Genomic DNA, 22,785 nt, shown 5'->3' with positions numbered 1-22,785 from the left:
ATGCTTCATTTTCTAGAAAAATTTCAGGGGTGCCAACATTTACAGCCATGACTGTAAATAGTCCCTTTCCCATTTTACCCCAAAAAAGCGCAAGCAAAAAAAAAATGCATATTGGTATATATATGCATAATTGGTATCGCTGCGTGCGTAAATGTCCTAACTATTGAAATATAATGACACTGATGTATGGTGAATGGCGTAAACATAAAAAAAAAAAAAAGTTTAAAATTGCTGCTTTTTTGTAACATTATATTCCAAATAAAATTAATAAAAAATGTATATTATATCACATATACATAAACGTGATACCGGTAGAAACTGCAGATCTCGGCGCAAAAAATTAGAATTATAGGTGGTTTAAATAGGGTAATTTTTTTCATATTCAAAGTTTTATCGAAGTTTTTCAACAAGGGTGTACCAAAAACAGCATTACAAACATATATCTGGATGAAGAATATATGTACGTAAGTAACTAAACAGTAGTAAGAAGCATAAAAGTAAAATATTCTTTATGTTAGCCATCCAATATAGCAAGACACCACTATGTAGAGACAGTAGGTAATCGACTATCGTTATAATAAGGACAGGTTTCTAGTATAGAGAAGTACTCAAGGCATTTCTGAAGCATGCGTCTAAGGCACAGTCGGTATCTAATACTAACAGAGATAGATGCCATGCGCTACGTCGTCTGTACTGCGTTTGTACATATCAGGTAGTCATGCATCATAAGTCTACTGGCACAAGTGGCAGGGCGGTGTCACTTTGATAGAAATACGGTCTGGTGGCTGCATACACTCATGGAGAAGAAGAATATGTATAAGAGGCTCAGGAGTGGAAGAAGAAAGAAAGAGGAGAGAGAGAGAAAGGTGATGGGAGTAGGGTTGGTTGGGGGGTACACACAAGAAGATAAGGGAAGGGAATAGGGGAGGGGGTGTAGACGGATCACTAGAGAGAGGGGTAGACTCACCTTGCAAGCCGGATCAGTTACTCTCCCCTTGGCGGAGTCCAGTCAGTCTGGAATTAGGCAGTAATGGGCATATTGGGCCCGTATCCGGGTCGGGAGGAGGGGGGAACTGTGTGTTAGGTGTTGTGGTCGTGGTCTGGGGGAAAGGCTGTGTTTCAAGTTGGGTGGCAGAAAATTCTGGTGAAGTTAGGAAAGTGGTCCAGGGATGCCAAATGGTTAGATATATGGTTAGAGAGATTTGATTGGTTGTGTCGGCCGTGAGTTCCTCCATCCTGTGGATATGGGACACCTCCTTGAGCCACATTGAGATTGTCGGGGGAGCCGTAGATTTCCACAGCCTAGGAACAATGGTTCTAGCTGCCATCAAGAGAAACCCAAACAACCTAAAGGTAGGCTTAGACAAGCCTGTCGGTAGAATGGACAATATAATCACTTCTGGGGTGAGGGCTAACCGTGTTGAGGTAATATGATCTATGATGTCAAGGACATTAGTCCAATAATCAGACAAAGCAGGACACGTCAGCCATATGTGGGTCATGCTTCCCCTACCCGTGGAGCAGCGCCAATACACCTCCGAAACTCCCGGATAAATGGCGGAGAGCAAAGTAGGGACTCTGTACAACCGGGTTAAGATTTTATAGTTCGTCTCCTGGAACTTGCAGGATATCGAGCTCTTATGACAGGTAGTGATGGCCCTGCGCCACAGGTCCTCTGGGATCTGACGATCCATTTCCCTCTCCCAGCCTAGTTTGAAGGGCAAAGGAAGTTTGGTAACTATTTGTAGAAGGATGGAATAGAGTAGGCTGATTGAGTGAGAGATAGGACGAGTGGAAGCACATAATGCTTCAAAGTTAGTCAGTTGTCTGGTAAGGTTCAACTTAGACTTCATGTGCTGAAAGTAGTGAGCCAGTTGCGTGTATTGAAACTCATGCATCAGTGTCGGTTGGGTGTCCATCAGGATCTCCCTCATGGACATCAGTGTCGTTTGGGAGAGTAATTCATGGAAGGTCACACCACTTGAGCGCGACCGTCCCAAGAATCTGTTCACGTGTAGTGCCGGGGGGAAGGTGGGATTACCAAATACTGGGGTCAAGGGGCCATCATGATGGAAGAGGCCAATTTTGGATAGGTACGTTTTATGGGATTGAAGGATTGAAGAGAGCACTGGGGGGTATGCGGGGGAGCACATAGCTGGCTGACTCATAGATGGTCTCCACCAGAAAGCCTTCAGGTCATCACCCATCGTAATACACTCCAACCCCACCCACTGTTTGTTGTTCCCATAATGACAACAGTCCAGTTCTCTGGTCAACACTGCCGCCAGGAAATAGGATGAGTAGTCAGGCAATGCCAGCCCCCCATCACATTTACGTCGGACGCGGACATGTCTGGCGATTCTAGGATGCCTACCGGACCACACAAGTGTGGATTATATAGTGGATAGTTCCCTAAAGAACGTTCTAGGCAGATGTAAGGGCAGGCATGAGAACAAGTATAGGAGCTTGGGGAGAATGTTCATTTTCATAATGTTGACTCTACCCAGCCAGGAAAAGTATTTTTTTTCCCATCTCTTCAAGTCTCCTCTTGGAGTCCAGGAGAGGTGGGAAGTTGAGTCTATATGTCTGGGATATGTCCGCTAGAACTTGTACACCTAAATATGTGAGTGATGTAGGGCACCACCTAAGAGAGCGTGATGTTTAAGGCTTCGCATTTGGATGGGTTGAGTAAGTAGTGACTAAATTGGGAGAATCGTTTGATTGTGGCCATGAGCGATGGGAGAGAAGTATGGGGTGAGGAGAGGTAGAGTAGCAAATCGTCCGCAAATGCTGCACACTTGAAATGGTATGGCGCCAGAGCAAGCCCCCTAATATCAGGGTCCCTTCTGATATCTATCAGGAGGTGTTCCATACAGAGCACGTACAATAATGGAGACAACGGGCAGCCCTGGCACGTACCATTGCAAATGTCAAAGGGGTTGGACAGGCAGCCATTTATCCGGATTTGGGCTTGGGGCTGGGAGTAAAGAGCCAATATACGGGATAACATGGTGTCACCTATCCCTAATTGGGATAGCGTTGCCGACATGAAGTTCCAGTCCACTCTATCAAAGGCCTTTTCGGCATCGAGGGAGAGGAGAAACAGAGGCAGATTATTACTTTTGGCAGAATGTATGACTGAGAACGTACGTAAAGTGTTATCTCTTGCCTCCCTGCCCCTGATAAAACCTACTTGGTCTGGGTGTACTAGGAACTCCATGTGGGCTGAGAGTCTGTTAGCGATCAATTTGGCAAAAAGTTTTGCGTTCAAATTAATTAGGGAGATGGGGCGGTAACTCGGGCACAAGAGGGGGTCTTTATCGTTTTTGGGTATTACTGTGATGTAGGCCCATAAGAAGGAGGGGGGTGGGGCTGCGTTCACCGAAATGTCATTGAAAGCCTCCAGAAGCATGGGTGAGAGGTCTGATTGCAGATCCTTATAGAATCTTGCGTGTACCCATCTGGGCCTGGGCTCTTACCAGAGGGCATGGAGGCAATAGCTGCTTCCAATTCCACCTCCGTGAACGGGGTTTCCAAGCCCTGTGTGACTAAAGGGCCAAGTCGAGGAAGTGCTGTTTGGGAAATATATTGGGAAAGCGAGATAGGTTCCCTCCCCGAGGTGTCAAGTAGGGACGGTGATGGGAGGTTATATAAGGAGATGTAATATTGACGGAAAGCCTCAAGTATGTCCGGTGTCAGTGAGCTAGTCTTATTGGAGGTCGTTTTGATTGAGGGGATAAATAGGGCAGAAATGGCAGATGAGCCCGAGGAGGTATCATTTTAAGGGAACATAGGTAAATTAAAGTCACCACTGAGAAGTATGGGACTTGTGGCAAAGTGGGACAGGGCGGTAAGGGTGTGTATCAGAAATTGAACTTGGTTCTGGTTTGGAGCGTATATAGAGGCAACCGTAAGAGGCTGGTTGGCAATCATACAGTTGGCAAACAGATAGCGGGCATTGGGTTCAACTTGATGGGAGATTCCAGTGATGGGGAGTGATTTATGGAAGGCCAGGGAGACTCCTTTAGATCGGGAATCGCGGTTAGGACTATGTAACCACTGGTTATAATATTTAGTAGAGAGGATTGGAATATGATCAATAATAAGGGAAATAAACAAAAAGCAGCCCTACAGGGGGGGATGCAAGGGACCTAAAGAAATGGGCCATAAGGGCCGTAAGCAGGATGGGCACCAGTCCCATCAGCAATCTAACGGGGGTAAACGAAGCTACCGCGCCGGACAACGGTCACAGGGGGAACTAAAGCGGCAGAACAAGTGAAAGTAGTAGTCTAGTAGTGAAAAACAGACAGGTCTAATGTAACTAATATAATGTCATAGTTTCCACGTCAGTACGGTAAGGTGGTCAGATATGAGCAGTCAAGGAAACTAATCTGATGGTAGGCACTATGGAGTAGTCTGCACAGGTGAAGTCACCTGTCCAGGAGAGCGATGGTGGGAGGGGGCAACCAGTCGCTAGAGCAATGGAAAGTAATCAAGCCTGAGGGGTATCACATAGCATTGCAGGCACAAAGTCTCCTAGCTTATAATCACAGGAACACCAACAGTCCATCAACGCCATCTTGGACTGAGACCCGTCTCAACATTGTAGGCAGTCAGAGGCAGTAGTCAGTCTCTGGAGGATTAATTCAGAGATTCAGGTCTTGTTGTCCTGCTGAAGAAAGCGCTGGGCCTTACTCAGATAATCAGCACGGTCTAGCTGTTGTTGTCGCTTGTCTGGCGGTCTCTGCCACATCGCGGGTTGAAACATACTGTCCCACTCAGGTAGGGGGATTGGCGGCAGTTTGAAGGTGGCTAGGAATTCAGGTAAGTCCTCTGGTTTGCGGAGTGTAGCAGTCGTGCGACCATGTCTGGCAATCAAAGCAAAGGGGTATCCCCATTTGTATATAATCTGGGCATTTTTCAGCACCAAAAGAAGTGGTTCGTAGTCTCAGGGTACGCAGCGACAGGTCCAGATATATAGTAACAGGTGCGCCATTGTAAGACAAGTGTTTCAAGTCTCTGGCTTTTCTCATTATCTCTTCCTTGATGTTGTAGTGATGGACTGTACAAATGATGTCCCTAGGTTTGGCTGGATCAGGACTTTTTGCTTTCAGAGCCCTGTGGGCCCTGTCTAACTCCAGGGGCGAGTCAGTAGATTTTCGCAAAATTTCGTTAAAAAGTTTCTGCAGGGTCTTATCAATATCTTGTGGGAGAACAGTTTCAGGGAGACCCTTCACTTTGATGTTGTTTCCTCTATTTCTGTTGTCCATATCATCTAAATGGTCGACCATGGCGGATTGGCGCACACTCAGAGACTTGGTTGTTTCATTTAAGGAGTGGATTTGTGAGGAAACAGTGGATTTGAAGGTCTCTAGCTCCGTCACTCTGCCTGTTAGTTTCGTAACATCTTCCTTAACTGGTTTAAGGTCACGCCTCCAAGCCGACCTGAGATCAGTGGCAAGTGTTTTCATGTCGTTTTTCGTAGGCAATAAGGCTAGCAAGGCTTGAAGTTCTGGAAAGCGTTTCAGCGTGTTAGTAGCTGCTTCAGGCGAAGGTAAGGTATTATCAACAGGTGAGCGGGACCGATCTCGTTGCAAGTCAGGCGTGTAATGGCGACGTTATGGACGCCGTGTATCAGTCAGGGTATCATCCGAGGAAGAGTGGTCTGATTTAGGAGCATTTGGCATGTGTATTTTAACCGGGGTCTTAAATAGCGTTTTCTTGGCGGGGGGGGGGGGGGGGGGCTCGCTCCTCAATATTCAGGAGCATCGCTGTCTGAGGCAGATCCCCGTGTGCCCTCATTGTCGTCAGAGTCCATTGTCCCTGTCCACTCAGTTATGTCCTGTGCTGGAGGGCCAGGGGTTTTAGAAGTGGTTAAGGAGGGATCTTCAATAGGATATGCAATGAAATGTCCTCCAGGGCTCACAAGTAAGTTGTCAGGATGAGGAGGCTTGAGCCATTGTTCAGAGCGAGGTGCTGCAGCAGCAGAGGTATAGGATACCACAACGCAGGCAGGTGCAGGAGTGGTGGTCTGGCTGCACTGCAATGGCGTCTCAGGGTCTCCAGGGGTTAATGGCTGTACATGGGAGGGGCCGTTATGGCTAACACTGTGTGAGGCTGTACACTCCTCTGCGGACATGCTGTCGGGGGCACATCTGGGTTAGGTAGCGATGGCGGGGAGTAAGTGCCGGGAGTCATCCTACCTTCAGCCTGCAGGTCAGAGGGGCCTCTACTACCTTTCAGCACTGCTGAGTGCTGGGAGAAGGCCGCATGGTGCCTGTGTGGTGAGCTGTGTCGCCACGGTTCTCTGCAGAGTTTTACACAGCAGCGTGATGCAGGGTCCGCTGTGTAACACGTCCCTCCGGTCCAGCGTCTTCTGCTGGGAGCGTACGGCCATCCTCTCGCTCCTGGCTGCTGTCGCAGGCGGGAATGAAAACGAGGCTGCAGTGACGGTCTGTAATGGCGGCTGCAGCGGACAGGGGGAGAGGGGTTTCTCGCCTCGGGTCTGCTTCTGGGTGGCAGCGGACAGTGCCGCAATGGTCCCCTTTTGTCCCCCAGCAGCTTGGGAAGCTTTTCTCTTGTTTTTGCCCCTATGCCGACCTCCCATAGCCCTCAAAAGCGCCTAATGAACGGGTAGCCCACACGTCCCATCTTCAGTGCAGCAGGCCACGCCCCCTGCTCTGTGCGTAATGACGGGCGATACAGGGGCCGGAGCAGCGTTGCGTCATGGCTCTGCCCCTCATGACATCACGGCCCGTCCCCTTAATGCAAGTCTATGGCAGGGGGCGTGACGACCGCCACGCCCCCTCCCATAGACTTGTATTGACGGGGGCGGGCCGTGACATCACGAGGGGCGGAGCCATGACGTAACAATGCTCCGGCCTCTGTATTGCCCGTCATTACGTGCAGAGCGATCTCGCTCTGCGCAGTAATGATAGCGGGGTGCTGCAGCAGCGATCCCGGGGTCCTCAGCAGCGGGACCCCGGCGATCTGACATCTTATCCCCTATCCTTTGGATAGGGGATAAGATGTCTAGGGGCGGAGTATCCCTTTAATATCCAAATTTTTAATTTGTTATATTTGGTTACACTGTGATCACAATTATGACTTGTTCTTTACAACTTCGTTGATTACACGGTTTAGCCACCTTGCTGAATTGCGCAATAATCTACAAACATCTTCTCTGAAATAATGTGTTAGAATAAGTTATAATTTTGCTAATGCTGGTTCATTTGCATCATCAATTTGGCCACCACTCGCCAATAATATATATATAGCATTAATAATTATATACAGTTTTGTTAAATGTGTGTAATATGTAGACTGTTAATCTAAAAGTTATGTTTCTTTGCACAATGGCACAGTACTCACTATCTGTACAACAAATGGTCACCATATTTGGCAGCCATATTGGATTGAACAACATTCTGCAAACATAGTTTTCTCTAAAATTACTGGTCAGAACAGGGCAAACATTTGCACATATGACCATAATCACTTTCTGTACCACGTGATAAAATTGGGGGGCCATATTGGATTGTGCAATATTCAGCAAACATAGTTGTATCTGAAATTACTGGTCAGAACAATGTGAAATTAAGCACGTTTGTATTCACTTTGTATAACACCATGGATCACATGTTTTGGCTGCCATATTGGATTGCTCAATATTTTGCAAGTATACTTTTCTCTGAAATAACTGTTCAGAACAATGTCTTCCTCAGGGGCAAGGGTGTCCTTGGGGTTAGGAGCCATAACATATTGGGACACCATCCTACCCAAATCGGTGCCCAACAGAACACCTTTACAGCCAGGGTTTTCCCGGGGAGTATATCCTCCGGATTCACTAACTCCGGACGCACCAGGGTGACTTCTGCTCCTGTATCTGAGCCCCACTGCGATTCGATTGCCTACTGTGACTGGCTGTAGGTTATCAGCATGGGTCCCTCCTGCCCCAGCCACAAAAAGGACAGTGGGGGAGGGTTGCACGGGAGTGTGGGACGATGTAAGTTCCGGTTGTCGGGGCTTTTATTACTGATGTGGCCCATTCTGTGGCAAATGAAGCATCTTCTTAGATCTCCCGTAGCTGAAGGTGCCAAGTGGAGGGGGGTGTCAGTAAAAATTGATCTTTGATCATAAGATCCTCCAGTTCCTCGAACTTGTTAATGGACAGCCCCCTAATCCAATGACGAAAGGTTGTCCGTAGGGCCCCCACCACATCTGCATAAATTTCAGTGGGCCCCCGCTGTACAGTGCGAAATTTTTTCCGGTAGACCTCTGGAGTGAGGTAATACTTTAGCATCATAGTCCCCATCTAGTTCAGGGGGCAAGTCTGTAAAAACCTCCAGGGCTTTGCCTTTTAACCCTGGTGTTAAAGGCAGATGGTATTGTCTGCAGGTTTTTTCAAATCCGCAGAAAAATGTCCCCATCCTTCTCCATAACGGGAAAGTTTTCCAGACAGGGTCTCCTGGAGTTGACATCCTGAAGTTAAGGTTGTGGGGAGTTGTTGCTGCTGTTAAGTCGCATCAACTGCAGCTGGTATTCTCACTCTGCTTGTCGTTCTTGAGCCTCTCTCGCTGCTTGTCGTTCTAGAGCCTCTCTCTCTGCTTGTCGTTGCTTTAGGATGAACTGAGCCCGTAGGCTAGGGTTAGCATCACTCAACCATTGTAGGGCCCACTGGAGATAGTCCTGGCCATCCTGAGGGCGATCACTGCAGACATCTCCAGTAGCAACTGGCTCTTGTATAGTGTCCATCACGTTGCTCCTTGGAGCAATACTATCATCATGCTCTCTCAGAGCCACAGCAAGCTGATTCTTGTTTTTGCCTTTGGCGTTGATTCCTCTCTCCTCACAGAGATCACGCAGAGCTGCCAAGTTTTGCTGCATGTACTGTTTGGCCATCTCAGCTAGTACCTCTCACCAAATAAAATATAGGAAAGAAAAATGGGGGAGGGAAAACTGTTTGCACGTATGTCTTTAAAAAATAAGTACTGCGTTGTCTTGTAAGACTGTTATGTGCCTTGCAAGGATCATACCAGTCCTTTAGTATCTGGGATAATTTCTTAATCCAGACACTAATGCTCTAATCAAAGAGAAAAAAATGGCTATTCCACCGCTGCCACCAATTTGTCACGTACAGTCCTCATAACCTGGCGTACGGACCCGTCCACGCCACTGTGAAAAGAGTGAGCGGACAAAAAAAAAAAATACACAAAACCAGCAGAATATTTACTCTAATATTCTAACTCTAAGCTGCCACCTTGGCACGTTCACTCTCAGCTCCCTTGAGCACACTCTGCTCCTTTATGAGCCAGTGACCCTACTTAAATACACACTGTTTGTAGGTCCTAGTGTCTTTCCTGCACACGTGACCTCGGCTGGGAAGGTATAGGGGTACTCTGCTTCCACGCTCACTTTCACACACACACCTACCACAATAGCTCCTAAAAATGAGCTACACACACACCCCAACACCAGTCCACATTCCCACACACCAATACGCTGCCACCATCTATCAGTAGGCCGATAGAACACCTCCATTCATACACAGATTCTTACACTCTGCACTTTGACACCAAAACTATGGTAACGGCACAAGCGACACTTATACACAAATACAACTATATAAGCTATAGGGCTATAGGTTCGTTAGCGCATACAAGGCTACGCATTAAAGTTATGACTTTAATGTACATAAAGGGTACAGTACTTAATTACAAAAAGAGAAAAAGAAACAGACATACAAAATGTGCAAAACAGTTATACAAAATAAAAGGGGAATAAAAATCAGAAGAGTTCCATACTTAACGACGTTGAGTGAAGTTCTAATCCGTCCTGGGGCCAAGGAAGAAAATAGCGGCACAAGTCCATTCAGAATGGGCCCCAAACTTGTAACAACTAGATTGTGTTTGACCACCACTTTTATGGGTGCAGCAGAGGGTTGGGTTAGAAGGGAGGTCTCCAGTTTCTTCTTAGATAAGCCCACATCATCTCATCTCCCAAATGTCCCAACCTCCTCTCAATCACAGATGATGATAGTCCATAAATCATAACTCCAATCGTACACAACAGATGTGACATAGATGGCAGTACACTTATTGATATGATGACATTATAACGCACATTTTGATAAGATACATGAAGGGGTAAAAATGAACACCAAGGTAGGGATACACACGGCTTAATCTATGGGTACAATGGGGTCATGTTTGGGTTCTACATACAGCCTAATATTCGGGGATCATGATTCTGGGGAAAATATAACTATGGCTACTCAGGGGGAGCCCTGAAAAACATATTTCTACAAATGGGACATATTTCACTATATGTAAAATGTAAACCTTTTGTTCAAGTTGGCACCAAACTGGCAGGATATGCACGATTAACACAATCGTCAAATTAGCTGTCTGGAGGCTGCTCACAGCAAGGTGCTAAGGGATATGTAAAGTAACCCTCAACAGGGAGATACAAGAATACAAAAGTGACAAAACATATGGAGGGGGACAAGATCAAACAGAACAGTGGGTATACATCCAAAGGAAAATAATTAAAGGTCAAGAGGATATATACATTTCAAACAGGGTCCCAGACAGTAAGGAGATATTTTCCCCAAAAAATAATATCCTCAGTCTATATTCACTACATGCCTTAACAAACTTTATTTTTGACAGCGCTCAATGGGCAACAATGGGTCCCAATAGATCTTATTTCCTATTATGGGGTCTGTTGGGCGCCGTTGTTATCTGACAAAAGTAGCGAGAGGAAAAAACATTGCATGATGTATTTTTCCTCCTGCTATTCATACAAACTCAGCTCTGCTAAATCAGAGTTTCATTATTGCCCTCATGACAGAAGTCTCTTTGGGTCCATGCATGCAGTTTGTCACTGGGGAAAAAGGAATGTCCATCAAGCCGGCAAATATATGAAGTAGATGTAGCAAAGTCAGATGTGTCCACACAGATGTATAGGGCTTCAAAAAAAAGTTGACATATCTGGCTCTGTCAGGGTTACAAGACGGAGGTTTGGTATAGAGACAGTTTTTATGTGCTGGATTTACCGTAATTATAGGCGTATAACACACTTTTAAAACTTAAATTCAAGGCAAAAAGTCTGCCTGCGTGTTATAAGCCAATAAATCTTTTGTCACTGATTTAAAGTGGCCGCAGCAGCGGCTGCTTGTTAAGGATTAGCAGCTTGGCCACGGCCACTTTAAATCAGTGACCAGTGTGTGGCTCCTGCTTTTTATTGTATTGTTTTTTTTTTTCACATCTTCCTTACCTAGCTGCGATTGGCAGGCTAGGTCCGGTGTCGGGTCTTGCGGGCTGCGGTCAGTGAAGCAGGATGAGTGACGTCCTCTGCTAGCTCCGCTGCACAGAATGAGGGACGTCACTCATCATTCAATGCTGCTGCCGCTTTGACTATTCTAAGGTGGCTGCGGTTGGGCTGCTGAAGTTTAACAAGCGGTGGCTGCAGCGAATGATGAGTGACGTCCCTGATGCTGTGCAGCTGGCAGAGGACGTCACTTATCCTGCTTCACTGACCGCAGCCCTCAAGACCAGACACCGGACCTGGCCTGCCGAGGGTGGCTAGGTAAGGAAGATGGGAAAAAAAATATATATCAAAAACAGGGTGGAAAGGGGATGCTGAGAAGGGGTCATGATGAGAAGGGGGCATGATGAGAGGTGGGCATGATGAGAGGGGGGCATGATATGAGGGGGCATGATGAGAAGGGGGCATGATGAGACAGGGGTGGGGGAATGATAAGACAGTGGGGGAATAATGAGAGGGTAAGGGGGGATGGGTGTAAATGTGGCACAGGGGCTGTTAAAAGGGGAGGAATGATGTGGCACTGGAAGGGGGGTCCAAACTGAAGTTCAGGTAAAATCAAAGTTAGAGGGATGATATGGCATTTAGTCTGTCATTTATCTTATATGTTTTGTTTTTTTTACTTAAATTTCCCTATTAAAATGGGGGTTGCGTGTTATACGCCAGTGTGCGTTATATGCAGATAAATACGGTAGTTTGTATTTGAAGCTAAATTAGGGTTACATGTAGATGAACAACATGAGGTGATAAGATGGCATTTTAGAATGGAGGCAGTTGGACTTGGGGGAAAACACAGGAAGACTGAAGACTCATGGGAAATGTAGTCTTAAGTAATAAGCAGTAAATACCATTGGAGCATGGGGTAATTCTTTACATGAGTATCATATAAAAAAATGAATAAAAACAACTGTATTAGACACAGTGACTATATATTAGTATACAACATACCTTATCTAAGAAATTGTGAAAGTTAGATAACCCCTTTAAGGGGTTAAGAAATTCTCCTGTGTCTTTCAGGTACGTGGGGAGTTGTGTAAGCAGGGGTCGAATAAGCCAATCCACATACTGAGTTAAACCCTCCGTCACTGAGCCAATCTCTGAGACAATAGGTCTGTCGGGGGGATGGCTCGGCGACTTGTGGATTTTTGGATAATAGTACCAATAAGGAGCACAGGGGGAAGTTGGGCAACAGTTTGTAAGCAGTATTAAAGAAATGACATTACTTTCAACATATCTACATAAGAGTGACTGCAGTTGGCTCTTATATCTATTTGTAGGGTCACTGGGTAAGGGGGTGTATACCCTGTGGTCATGCAACAAGCAATGGATTTCATCCAAATATTGATTTTTAGTCAGTACTACAATGTTGTCCCTTTTGTCCGCTTTTCAGAACACTAACTGCCTCTGAAAATTAAGCTATAAGTGCCCTCTGTTCTCTAGCTGCAAAATTATTAGCTACCTCGGGGTGCATCAGAGATTTAACCTCGCTGGTAACTAATTTATGGAATAATTATCAAGTGGCTAATGGGGCAAAATGTCAAAGAGTTGCCACCTAAAAAACTAAATACTTTTTGCAAAATGTTTGCACAACTCAGGTTTTCCCACCGTTTTAAACAGATCAACCAGAAAGGCGGTAAAATCAAATGACTCATTTGGGCAAAAATGAAGTCATCTTGACAATATGAACATACAATCAGGTGTTAGTTTAGTGTTAGTCAAATTAATGACATTGTCCACATATTTACTAAGGTTTCCACAGGGAATGTGGTCGATTTCAGCTGAGGAAAATACTACAAGAAAACTATACTCCATTCTAAGTAAATCAGGGCGATTTTGTTTTAAAATGACCAGCAGACGATTTAAAGAAAGACGAAGGGGTCCGGCATGTAGAGGAATTCCTATATGGTGTGGGTAAATCTCAGGGGTTTGTCGATTTTGTTTGTGAATCCTTACAATTCATTCAAGGTCATAATTAGAGATGAGCGAACTTACAGTAAAATCAATTTGTCACAAACTTCTCGGCTTGGCAGTTGATGACTTATCCTGCATAGATTAGTTCAGCTTTCAGGTGCTCCCGTGGGCTGGAAAAGGTGGATACAGTCCTAGAGGAGTCTTTCCTAGGACTGCATCCACCTTTTCCAGCCCACTGGAGCACCTGAAACTGAACTAATTTATGCAGGATAAGTCATCAACTGCCGAGCCGAGAAGCTTGTGACGAATCAAATTTACTGTAAGTTCGCTCATCTCTAGTCATAATAAATTGTTTAGGCAGGACTGCAATTGGGACCCCAGTTGCATGTTCTTTTGAACAATATTGAACAATATTGTCCAAGCAGCTATTAGAAGGCACTGGCACATCATTGAAAACAGCATAGAGCTCAGGGAAGTTGCCCTTAGACAGCCCCTCTTCTTCTATAAACGCACATGTATGTTGGGAAACCAACTTAGTTGCACTAGGTTAAGAGACAATAGCAGTATATGGCTGAAGAGGAAGCCCCGCAAAAGTAATTTTAAATTTAAATGCTACCTTTCATCAAAAAAACTTTTGATATATTATAGATTAATGTATGCAGAATAACATGCTATTGGAAAGTTATTCTGCATACATTAATATATAATATATCAAAAAAAAATTTGATGATAGGTACCCTTTAAACATTGCTCTATGTGCAGGTATAATGATGATACCAAGTTTTGCAGGGCAGGTGGTGTTTTTTATCACCTGGAAAACAAAATTGGTTGTTTACATGATTTGTTGTCCCTGTGGCCTTTATTATATAGGCAAAACCATCAGATGCCTATACATTAGAGCTCAGGAACACATGAGATCAAAAGGACAGGAAAAGGTTGTCCCCACATTATAAATCACATTAGGACTAAACATGCCAGGGAAGATACAGTGCTTCCATTTGTAGGATTAGAGGTGGTTAAATCACTAAAAGATGGAGGTGATCGTCACAAATTACTATTGCAGAAGGAAGCCACCTGGATCCTCTGCACCAATGCACTTGAGCCTACAGGTATGAATGATAAAAAATTATATCAGGGTCTTCCTGTAATTAACTCTTGCAGTTTCATTAGTCTTTGTTGTTTGCATTGTTTTTAATACTTCCCCTTTTCGGTTATTGTTTTAAGTCTCTTTGTTTCTGAGATTTTCTATGTCAGCATTTGCAAAAGGTTTCACGCATGCGCTGGAAGGTGTTGTTTGTGGGTTGCCTTGGCGACTAGCACCTCTGCTGCATTTCAGCGACACCGTTGCCACGTCATACCCAGTGAGCTGGAAGAAGCTTTGCTCTCCTGTCTGTGGAATAAATCAGATGGTGTGCATTGTCCCTGATGATCTTCGCAAATAAAAGGAACAGTTGTTCACAGAGTAAACGTGAGTGCCGTCATCATTTCTCATCCTATTAGTTGCATTTGGACTCTACTGCTGTCGACTTGAGCGGAGAGTCCTATTGCTGTGAATAGCTTTGTGGTTGGTGTTGAATTTGTATTTGAGTTTGCCAGTGGTGCTGGTTAATTCTCCTTTGTTGGACTTTCAGCATTTTTAATTCTGCACTTTATTATACCTGCATTATTTATATTATACATTTTCAATCTTTTTTTTACTTTATTTATGCAATATGTACAATTATTAGTAAGCCTTATGTGGTTTATTAGTATTATTGTATTTGTTGTTTGTTTGCCTTATGTCTGCACTGTCGGTGGTCACTTGTGATGTTATAAGCACTGGGCACCCTTTATTTTTGCTCTTTAGCAGTTGCACACTATCCGTTTTTTTGCACTGTCCTAAATTGGTCATATGTTTTGTGTTTCATGTCAGTATGTGATCCCCTTCTGTTTTCCAGCTGGTAATACATTTATTCAATTTACTTTATCCATCCTTCCAGTATTATGATGCTGGACAATTCTTATTGGTATTTTTTTTCTCATGTGATCCGTTCCTTCCTGCTCTCACTAGTGTCTGTGATAATTTATACGTTGGCTGCATTAGGGCTCAAGTTTTTATCTGTAAACTTTATTGGTACCACTTTGGGGTGCTTGTAATTGTTTAAACGCTGCCTGTCATCCCCTTTTATAAATTAGATGTGATGTACCCTTCATGTCCTGCAGTTCTGAATCATGTCCCATGCTTAAAATTTAACTTTTTCTGCTTATGTCTATTTCATCAGCATCGTTTCTTGCTGTTCTCTTCTGTGCTGTGGCGTTTTCACTGCCAGGATTCAGGATCATGCTTTCTTATCAATAGCATGCGCATTTCTAAAGCCTTCCTATCTGTTATGGTTTCATGTGTTGTACAGAAAGCAGGGCTGTAGGAATGAGACTGTCATGTTAATAGAGAAAGCAAATAATTCTTAAGGGTTAAACACTATACATATCTTACCTATAATTCTGTGCATACATTGCTTGCTATATGCAATGATAATGTTGATTTTGGGATTGCTCAGGATTTGTTCCACTTTAGATGACAAACATGCTCGCTCTCAGGGCCCATGCACACTAAGTAAATACGGCTCAGATTTTCCCGAATCTGCTCAGAAAAGCCCATTATGTCAATATGGCAAGGAAAGGGTGTATTTCCTTTGCTAACTTTGGAGAATCCTCCACCTGTGGCCTGATTAATGAGGTATCAGGAAGGGGAATTGTGTTTAAAAGGAAAGGAAACAGAATAGTTGAGGCTCTCCCTGGGAAACAGCATGTCGCTGTAGGGGGAGACACTCGGGCCCTGTTGAGGAAGCACACAGCTGGAATCTGTGAGTGGCCCCAAGTGACAGTGTGAACTGTGAGTAAAACAGGCTGCAGGGGCACATGTTTTATGCTGGCTGAGGATAGCTCACCAGTTAGTAGTCAGGGCATGCTTACATGTGTAGTCAGTGACCAGACGGTCTAGGACTTTGGTTTGTTCCTGAGTTATGTTTTGCTTTACCTGCAACCTGTGTAAATAAAGCTGGCAAGGTGCCAGACTTGTATACGGAACTGTTGTCTGGCAAGTTATTGTGAGGAACGTGTTCCGTGGCAAGTGACCAGGACGATCCGAGAGCTAATCCCCGAGATGGAATGTCACATTTGGTGGAGGATGTGGGCAAATCATTGTTAGGAGCAACCAGTGGTCGAGTTGCAGTGAAGTTGTTGCCAAGAGAAAAAAATTGTGCATGTTGCAAGGGTGTACTGTGTGCTGTGGAGCATAAGAGTAGGACTGAGCCTGTGGTGAAGTTGTTGCTAGGGGCAACGGATCAAATCAAGCGAGTGGGCGCTCTTTAACAAGTAAGGAGACAGGTGGACGGGCCACCTGCAGAGTGCAAATTAAGTTTTGAGACTGTGTATAAAGGCATTGCTAGGGGCAACGGAAAATTTTGTTGGCAAGCGGCTGACATTTCGGCAGAGGACTGTGCTGTGTTTGCAAGGTTTGAAGTGTTGCAAGATGGATGTCCTGATACGTGCTTTGTTGCATACTGCTGCAGCGCAAGAGGAGCAACCTTTGCAGAGTTTGAAAGGATTGCTAAGCATGAGGCATGGCCCAAGACACACTGGAGAAACTTGGTGTTTGGATTCATTGGAGGAGAGGCCCAAAAAGTTCATTGTGAACTGGATCCAAAGATCTTACGGGATTATGAGAAAGACAAGACAGAGACCCTGACTCAAATGGGAGTAAGCCGAGCTGCAAGACTACAGTGTGCACTGCAGCCTAACAGTGATGCTGGATTTAAAGTTGCAGAGCTACTTAAAGAGCAAGTGGAGCGATGTTCTGCAGCAGAGAAGCTGGTGAGAGGTTTCCAGCGCCAGCCCTTAACTGACAGGACGGCAAGAGATTCTGGTAAGACTGTTCCAAGGGTTATGGGGGCCATGTTTAGAGACTATGAGACCGTACATAAGAATGATGGGACTGTGCAAAAAAATGCTGAGACTGAGGGTGGTGTTTCCTTAGTTGACTGTGTGAACAGTGTTCAAGGTGGTACCAACCTATGTCCAGTTGCAAAATCATGTGAGGGTGAGGAACCCCTCATGAAGACTGATGAGACTGTTCACACTGTGCAGATCGGATTAAAAAAATCTGGTGAACAGAAAATGTTGAATGCAGGACTGGGAGAAAATTTAACAAAACACACTTTGCCTGAGTTAGGTCCTAGTGCTATGAATTGTCCTGTAAATTTTGAACATGTGCAATCTGATAATGTTTTTGTTGAAAAACTTATGTTGATGTGTTCAGATGTGAAGAGTACTGTTGCCACCTCTGACAGGACAAAAGAAAACCTGTGTGAGCTGGCAATAGAAGGTAAAAAGATGATGGTTTTGTTAGAACCTAGATGTGTAATAAGTCTGGTAAAGTCCAGCAGCAGAAAGCCAGACCCCGCTATAATGTCTATGCAGGCCGGTATTTGGGGTTATAAAATGGTTAATGTCTGTATTTCTACTCCCTATGGTACCGTGAGTCACAAGGTTGCAATAGAGCCCTCCTTGGAGTATGATGTAGTACTGGAGATGGATTTTCCATTTTTTCAGCAATCATGGGAAGACTGTCAGGTGACTAGAGCAGGTACACCTGATATGCTCACAACACTTGACTTGCACCACACACTAGTGGAGAGTTACTCAGCAAAGGCTGAGGACGGGGAGTGTCAGCTGTCACTAGATGTAGGTCAGATAGGGGTCTGCCAGACTGCTGGGGGAGCTGAAGACCAGACTGTGAGTCAAGTCCAAGAGGATCCAGAGACTCAACTGTCAAGTGTGCATCTGACTGAAACAGAATCTTCAGTAAAACCAGAAATGGATCTGGTACAGGAACATGGGTTCCATCCATCAGCTGAAGATGAGCCCATGGTGGGGCTAGAGTTGCGCTGTCACCTGGAAGAAGTGACTGAGAAAGAGGAAGCTATGCTGAACCTTGTAAATAAAGATGAGCCACAAGGGCGGTTGAAATTGCGCCGTCATCTGGAAGAGGTGACTGAAAAAGAAGCTAAAGAGATTTATTTGGATATTACAGAAGTACTGAAGAGAGTACATGTGGAGCTGGGGGCTGCGCTTACTGTCACAGACAGTCCTGAGTGAAGGAGATGTGACGCCTGGACCAGAGATGGATCGTGACCAGGAAGGTCGAACCACTGGACAAGATGTTGTTGCAGATCCAAGAGCCCTAGACCTTTCTGCTGGGCAGTGAAGAGATGGTGTTGAAGTGAAAGAGAAGTCTGCCAGTGAGCACAGAGACAGTCCAGAGAGGCTGTCAGGGAACTACCCTGAAGCCCAAGTGGCCAAGACCCTTGAAAAGGGTGAGAATACTCCTAAAGGTGCAGAAGAGTCTGAACGAGTTGGCTTGAAGGAAGAAACAGGCCAAGGACAGGTGACTGTCAGAGGACAAGAGAATGTCTCAAGGTCCAGCAGCGAGAGTAAAGAGACCGCTGTAAGTAAGAGATCTCGGAAAAAACGAGCTGGTCTTGGTAAAAGGGAGCAGATCCAGAACCTTGAAGAAACCTTACAAATAGTTTCTGCTAAATTGTCGCAAAAGGAAGAAGTAGTTAATTACCTGACAGAGGAGAAAGAAAAATGCTTGTAGACTTGAATAAAGAGCATGAAGTGAAGCTACAGCTGCAGAAAGATATGGAGCACCACAAAAGTGAATGGGCGGCTCTGCAGGATGAACTGTCCCGCTCCCAGGGTCTTGTGACCAGCAAGGAGAGAGAATTGGAGAGTCTGGCCAAGCAGATCTCATTTAAGGAAGAAGAAGTGAATGCCCTGTGTGGTGCATATCTGGCTCTACAAAGTGATCACAAGAGTAGGTTGGTCGCCATGGAAGAGCTGGAGAAGGTGGTAATGGCTCATAAGGTGCAGAGCCTGGAGGCGCAAAACGAAACGCACATTAAGTCTCACACAGCTGCCTTGGATTCACTGGGTACTAAGCTCTCTGACCAAGAGGCTCAGCTAAAAGTCTATGAGCAGAAAGTGTCCAAGATGGCGCAGCTGAATAAAGACAATGAGCAGATGAGAGACCAACTGCTGTCCCTGGAGGATACTGTCAAAAACTTGACAGAATTGTTGGAAAATTAGAAGTTGAACTCTGCTAAGCTCAAGAGTGAGCAGCAGAAATGTTTAAGGGTGCATTCCCACGTGGCGTATTTTGCTGCGTATTTGGTGCTGCGTATTTTCCTACCCATTGACTTCAACAGGGAAAATAAAATACGCAGCAGCAAATACGCAGCAAATACGCCGTGTGGGAACGTACCCTAAAGCTGGAAGGGGACATAAAGGTCCTAAAAGAAAGCAGAGACCAAGCTGTAGTAGAACTGGCTAAAGAGAGGCTAAAGTGTCTCAGATGGAAACTGAGGCAAAAGCCACAGCCGTCCGTGTAAAAGAAGAAAAACTGCTTGTGGGGCAAAAGCTACTTGAGACTGAGGTGAAACCATATGGGAAGTCCTCTGAAGCTGATACTGAGGTGAAACCATATGGAAAGTCCTCTGAAGCTGCAGAGATATTCACATTGGATGGTGAAAATGAGGAGGCAGAGAAGTTCTCTGAGGCAAAAGTTAAACCAGAGATAACTGCTGAAGCTGCAAGTAAAGTCAGTGACACATCTGAAGGTGCAGGTGAAAAAAGGCCTAAAGGAGCCAAGAGTTCTCAGCCTGCAGATGAGCCTGTGAAGGTCGGTGTCCCTAAAGAAAGGGCTAATAAGAAAGCAGAGTCCTTAAAAAGAGGTCACTGTGATAGAAGACTGGGTCGTGGTAGGATCCCCAAGAGGTGCTGGATTAGTTCCAGAAAATACCGGAAGAAAGTCTGCAGAAGTAGAATTTGGAGAAGAGTCCGTCTCAAGGAGAAGATGGACAGGTGCATTAAAGGGAAGCCTCCTGAAATTGTGGAGGAAATCCTGCAAATGGGTGATAAAGGCTCTACTGGCCACCAGCAAAGTTCGGGCGATGGTCATACCGTTGACAGAAGAAGACAAGGGCCTGGAGTATCTTCCTTGTCCACACCTAGTTTCCAGAGCACTGCACAGACCAAGATGAAGAACCTGGTGTTGGAAAGGTGTGACATGAATGGAGCTTTTTACAAGGAATTTGTCAAAGGTGACCAAAAGTCTTGTGCTCGGTGGCTGATGAAAGTGCGAATGAAAGAAGGGTGCACCATTGAAGTGGTGCAGATAAAATCTGCTGATGAAGGAAGCCAAGTGCCAAGGGGGGGGGGGGGGGGTATATGTGGCAAGGAAAGGGTGTATTTCCCTTGCTAACTCTGGAGAATCCTCCACCTGTGGCCTGATTAATGAGGTATCAGGAAGGGGAATTGTGGTTAAAAGGAAAGGAAACAGAATAGTTGGTGCTCTCCCTGGGAAACAGCATGTCGCTGTAGGGGGAGACACTCACGCCCTGTTGAGGAAGCACACAGCTGGAATCTGTGAGTGGCCCCAAGTGACAGTGTGAACTGTGAGTAAAACAGGTTGCAGGGGCACAGGTTTTATGCTGGCTGAGGTTAGCTCACCAGTTAGTAGTCAGGGAATGCTTACATGTGTAGTCAGTGACCAGACGGTCTAGGACTTTGGTTTGTTCCTGAGTTATGTTTTGTTTTACCTACAACCTGTGTAAATAAAGCTGGCAAGGTGCCAGACTTTTATACGGAATTGTTGTCTGGCGAGTTATTGTGAGGAACGTGTCCCGTGGCAAGTGACCAGGATGATTCGAGAGCTAATCCCCGAGATGGAATTTCACAGTCAATAAAACTTTAATTTCCAACCCTTTTTTTATTGTAAAATTTGGCAAGAAATAAATCCAACACTGGACAGCGTCCATCTGCTGAGGAAATTCTTCAGTGTGCAAGGGCCTTCAGGAATACAGAATAGAGAGACTTCCTGCATTCAGACTCCTCTAGTTGCTAGAGACAAAACCTCCCTAATAAATAGTGGATGGATAACATGGATAACATCAGAAGGAGAACTCTTGTAGGCAGCATATCAGACATGTATTTCTAACAAACATTTTTATAATGGAGCCCATCTCCATTTAACTGAGCAGCGACCCAGAGAATTACGCATACAGCTGCATGCTTCTCCCGGCGCTTTATATTATATATGTATATATATATATATATATATATATATATATATACACACACACACACACACACAGTATGTGTGTGTATGTATATAAATATATATATATATATATATAATCTACTGTACACAAGTATACAACATAATTGGTGTGCAATTGATCTCTACAGAACAGCACCTTGCTGAAGTTTTAACACACAAAACAGTAAATGCTTAAAGGGGTACTCCGGTGGAAAACTTTTTTTTTTTTTTTTTTTATCTATCAACTGGTGCCAGTAAGTTAAAGATATTTGTAAATTACTTTTATAAAAAAAATCTGAATCCTTCCAGTACTTATTAGCTGCTGAATACTACAGAGGTAATTATTTTATTTTTGTAACACCGTGCTCTCTGCTGACATCACGAGCACAGTGTTAACTGCTGACATCTCTGTTCATTTTCGGAACTGTCCAGAGCAGCATATGTTTGCTATGGGGATTTTCTGCTACTCTGGACAGTTCCTAAAATGGACAAAGATGTCAGCAGAGAGCACTGTGCTCGTGATTCAGCAGAGAGCTTCATGCCAATATTTATGGAGGAACATTTGTGATATTTTGAAAAAAGCCACCAACCTTTTTTCTTTAAGGATTTCACATTGTCTGCTGTTTATAGCTTTGTCACTTCTGTGGCGTGCCTGAAAAAATTAAAGTATTTTATTGCATGTATTAACTCCATAATGATGTACACAGATAAAGCTACATGATATAATACACAAATTTGTGAGATGAGTAAACCACAGTAACAACTAGGGATGTAACGAAAGGGAAATTTTGGGTCGAAACCGAAAATTTTGGCTGTGCTTGGCTGAAAACCGAAACTACATTGCCCAACCCCCCTTTTTTTTTCAATATATTTTTTTTTTAACCCCTTAAGGACCGAGCCCTTTTTCACCTTAAGGACCGGAGCGTTTTTTGCAATTCTGACCACTGTCACTTTAAACATTAATAACTCTGGAATGCTTTTAGTTATCATTCTGATTCCGAGATTGTTTTTTCGTGACATATTCTACTTTAACTTAGTGGTAAAATTTTATGGTAACTTGCATCCTTTCTTGGTGAAAAATCACCAAATTTGATGAAAAAAATGAAAATTTTGCATTTTTCTAACTTTGAAGCTCTCTGCTTGTAAGGAAAATGGATATTCAAAATATTTTTTTTTTGGGTTCACATATACAATATGTCTACTTTATGTTTTCCAAAAGTAAAAACTCATAAATTTTATGATGCAGACGCCAGAGGGCTTCAAAGTTCAGCAGCAATTTTGAAATTTTTCACAAAATTTTCAAACTCGCTATTTTTCATGGACCAGTTCACGTTTGAAGTGGATTTGAAGGGCCTTCATATTAGAAATGCCCCATAAAAGACCCCATTATAAAAACTACACCCCCCAAA

At 44.4% G+C, this 22,785-nt stretch overlaps 1 protein-coding gene across 1 annotated transcript in view; it reads right to left on the bottom strand.

The window, feature by feature from the left end:
* Positions 1 to 22,785, bottom strand: part of ATP8B3 (ATPase phospholipid transporting 8B3) — a 1,029,241-nt gene that overhangs the window by 801,351 nt on the left and 205,105 nt on the right. Inside the window, exon 7 of the mRNA XM_056572418.1 lies at positions 21,967 to 22,028. Coding sequence (XP_056428393.1) covers positions 21,967 to 22,028 — 62 coding nt within the window. The remainder of the gene's footprint in view (positions 1 to 21,966; positions 22,029 to 22,785) is intronic.

Source organism: Hyla sarda, chromosome 1 (assembly GCF_029499605.1).
Source record: "Hyla sarda isolate aHylSar1 chromosome 1, aHylSar1.hap1, whole genome shotgun sequence".
NCBI classification, from domain to species: Eukaryota; Metazoa; Chordata; class Amphibia; order Anura; family Hylidae; genus Hyla; species Hyla sarda.
Note: the sequence above shows the minus strand (reverse complement) of the source record. Positions and strands in the feature narration are given on the sequence as shown.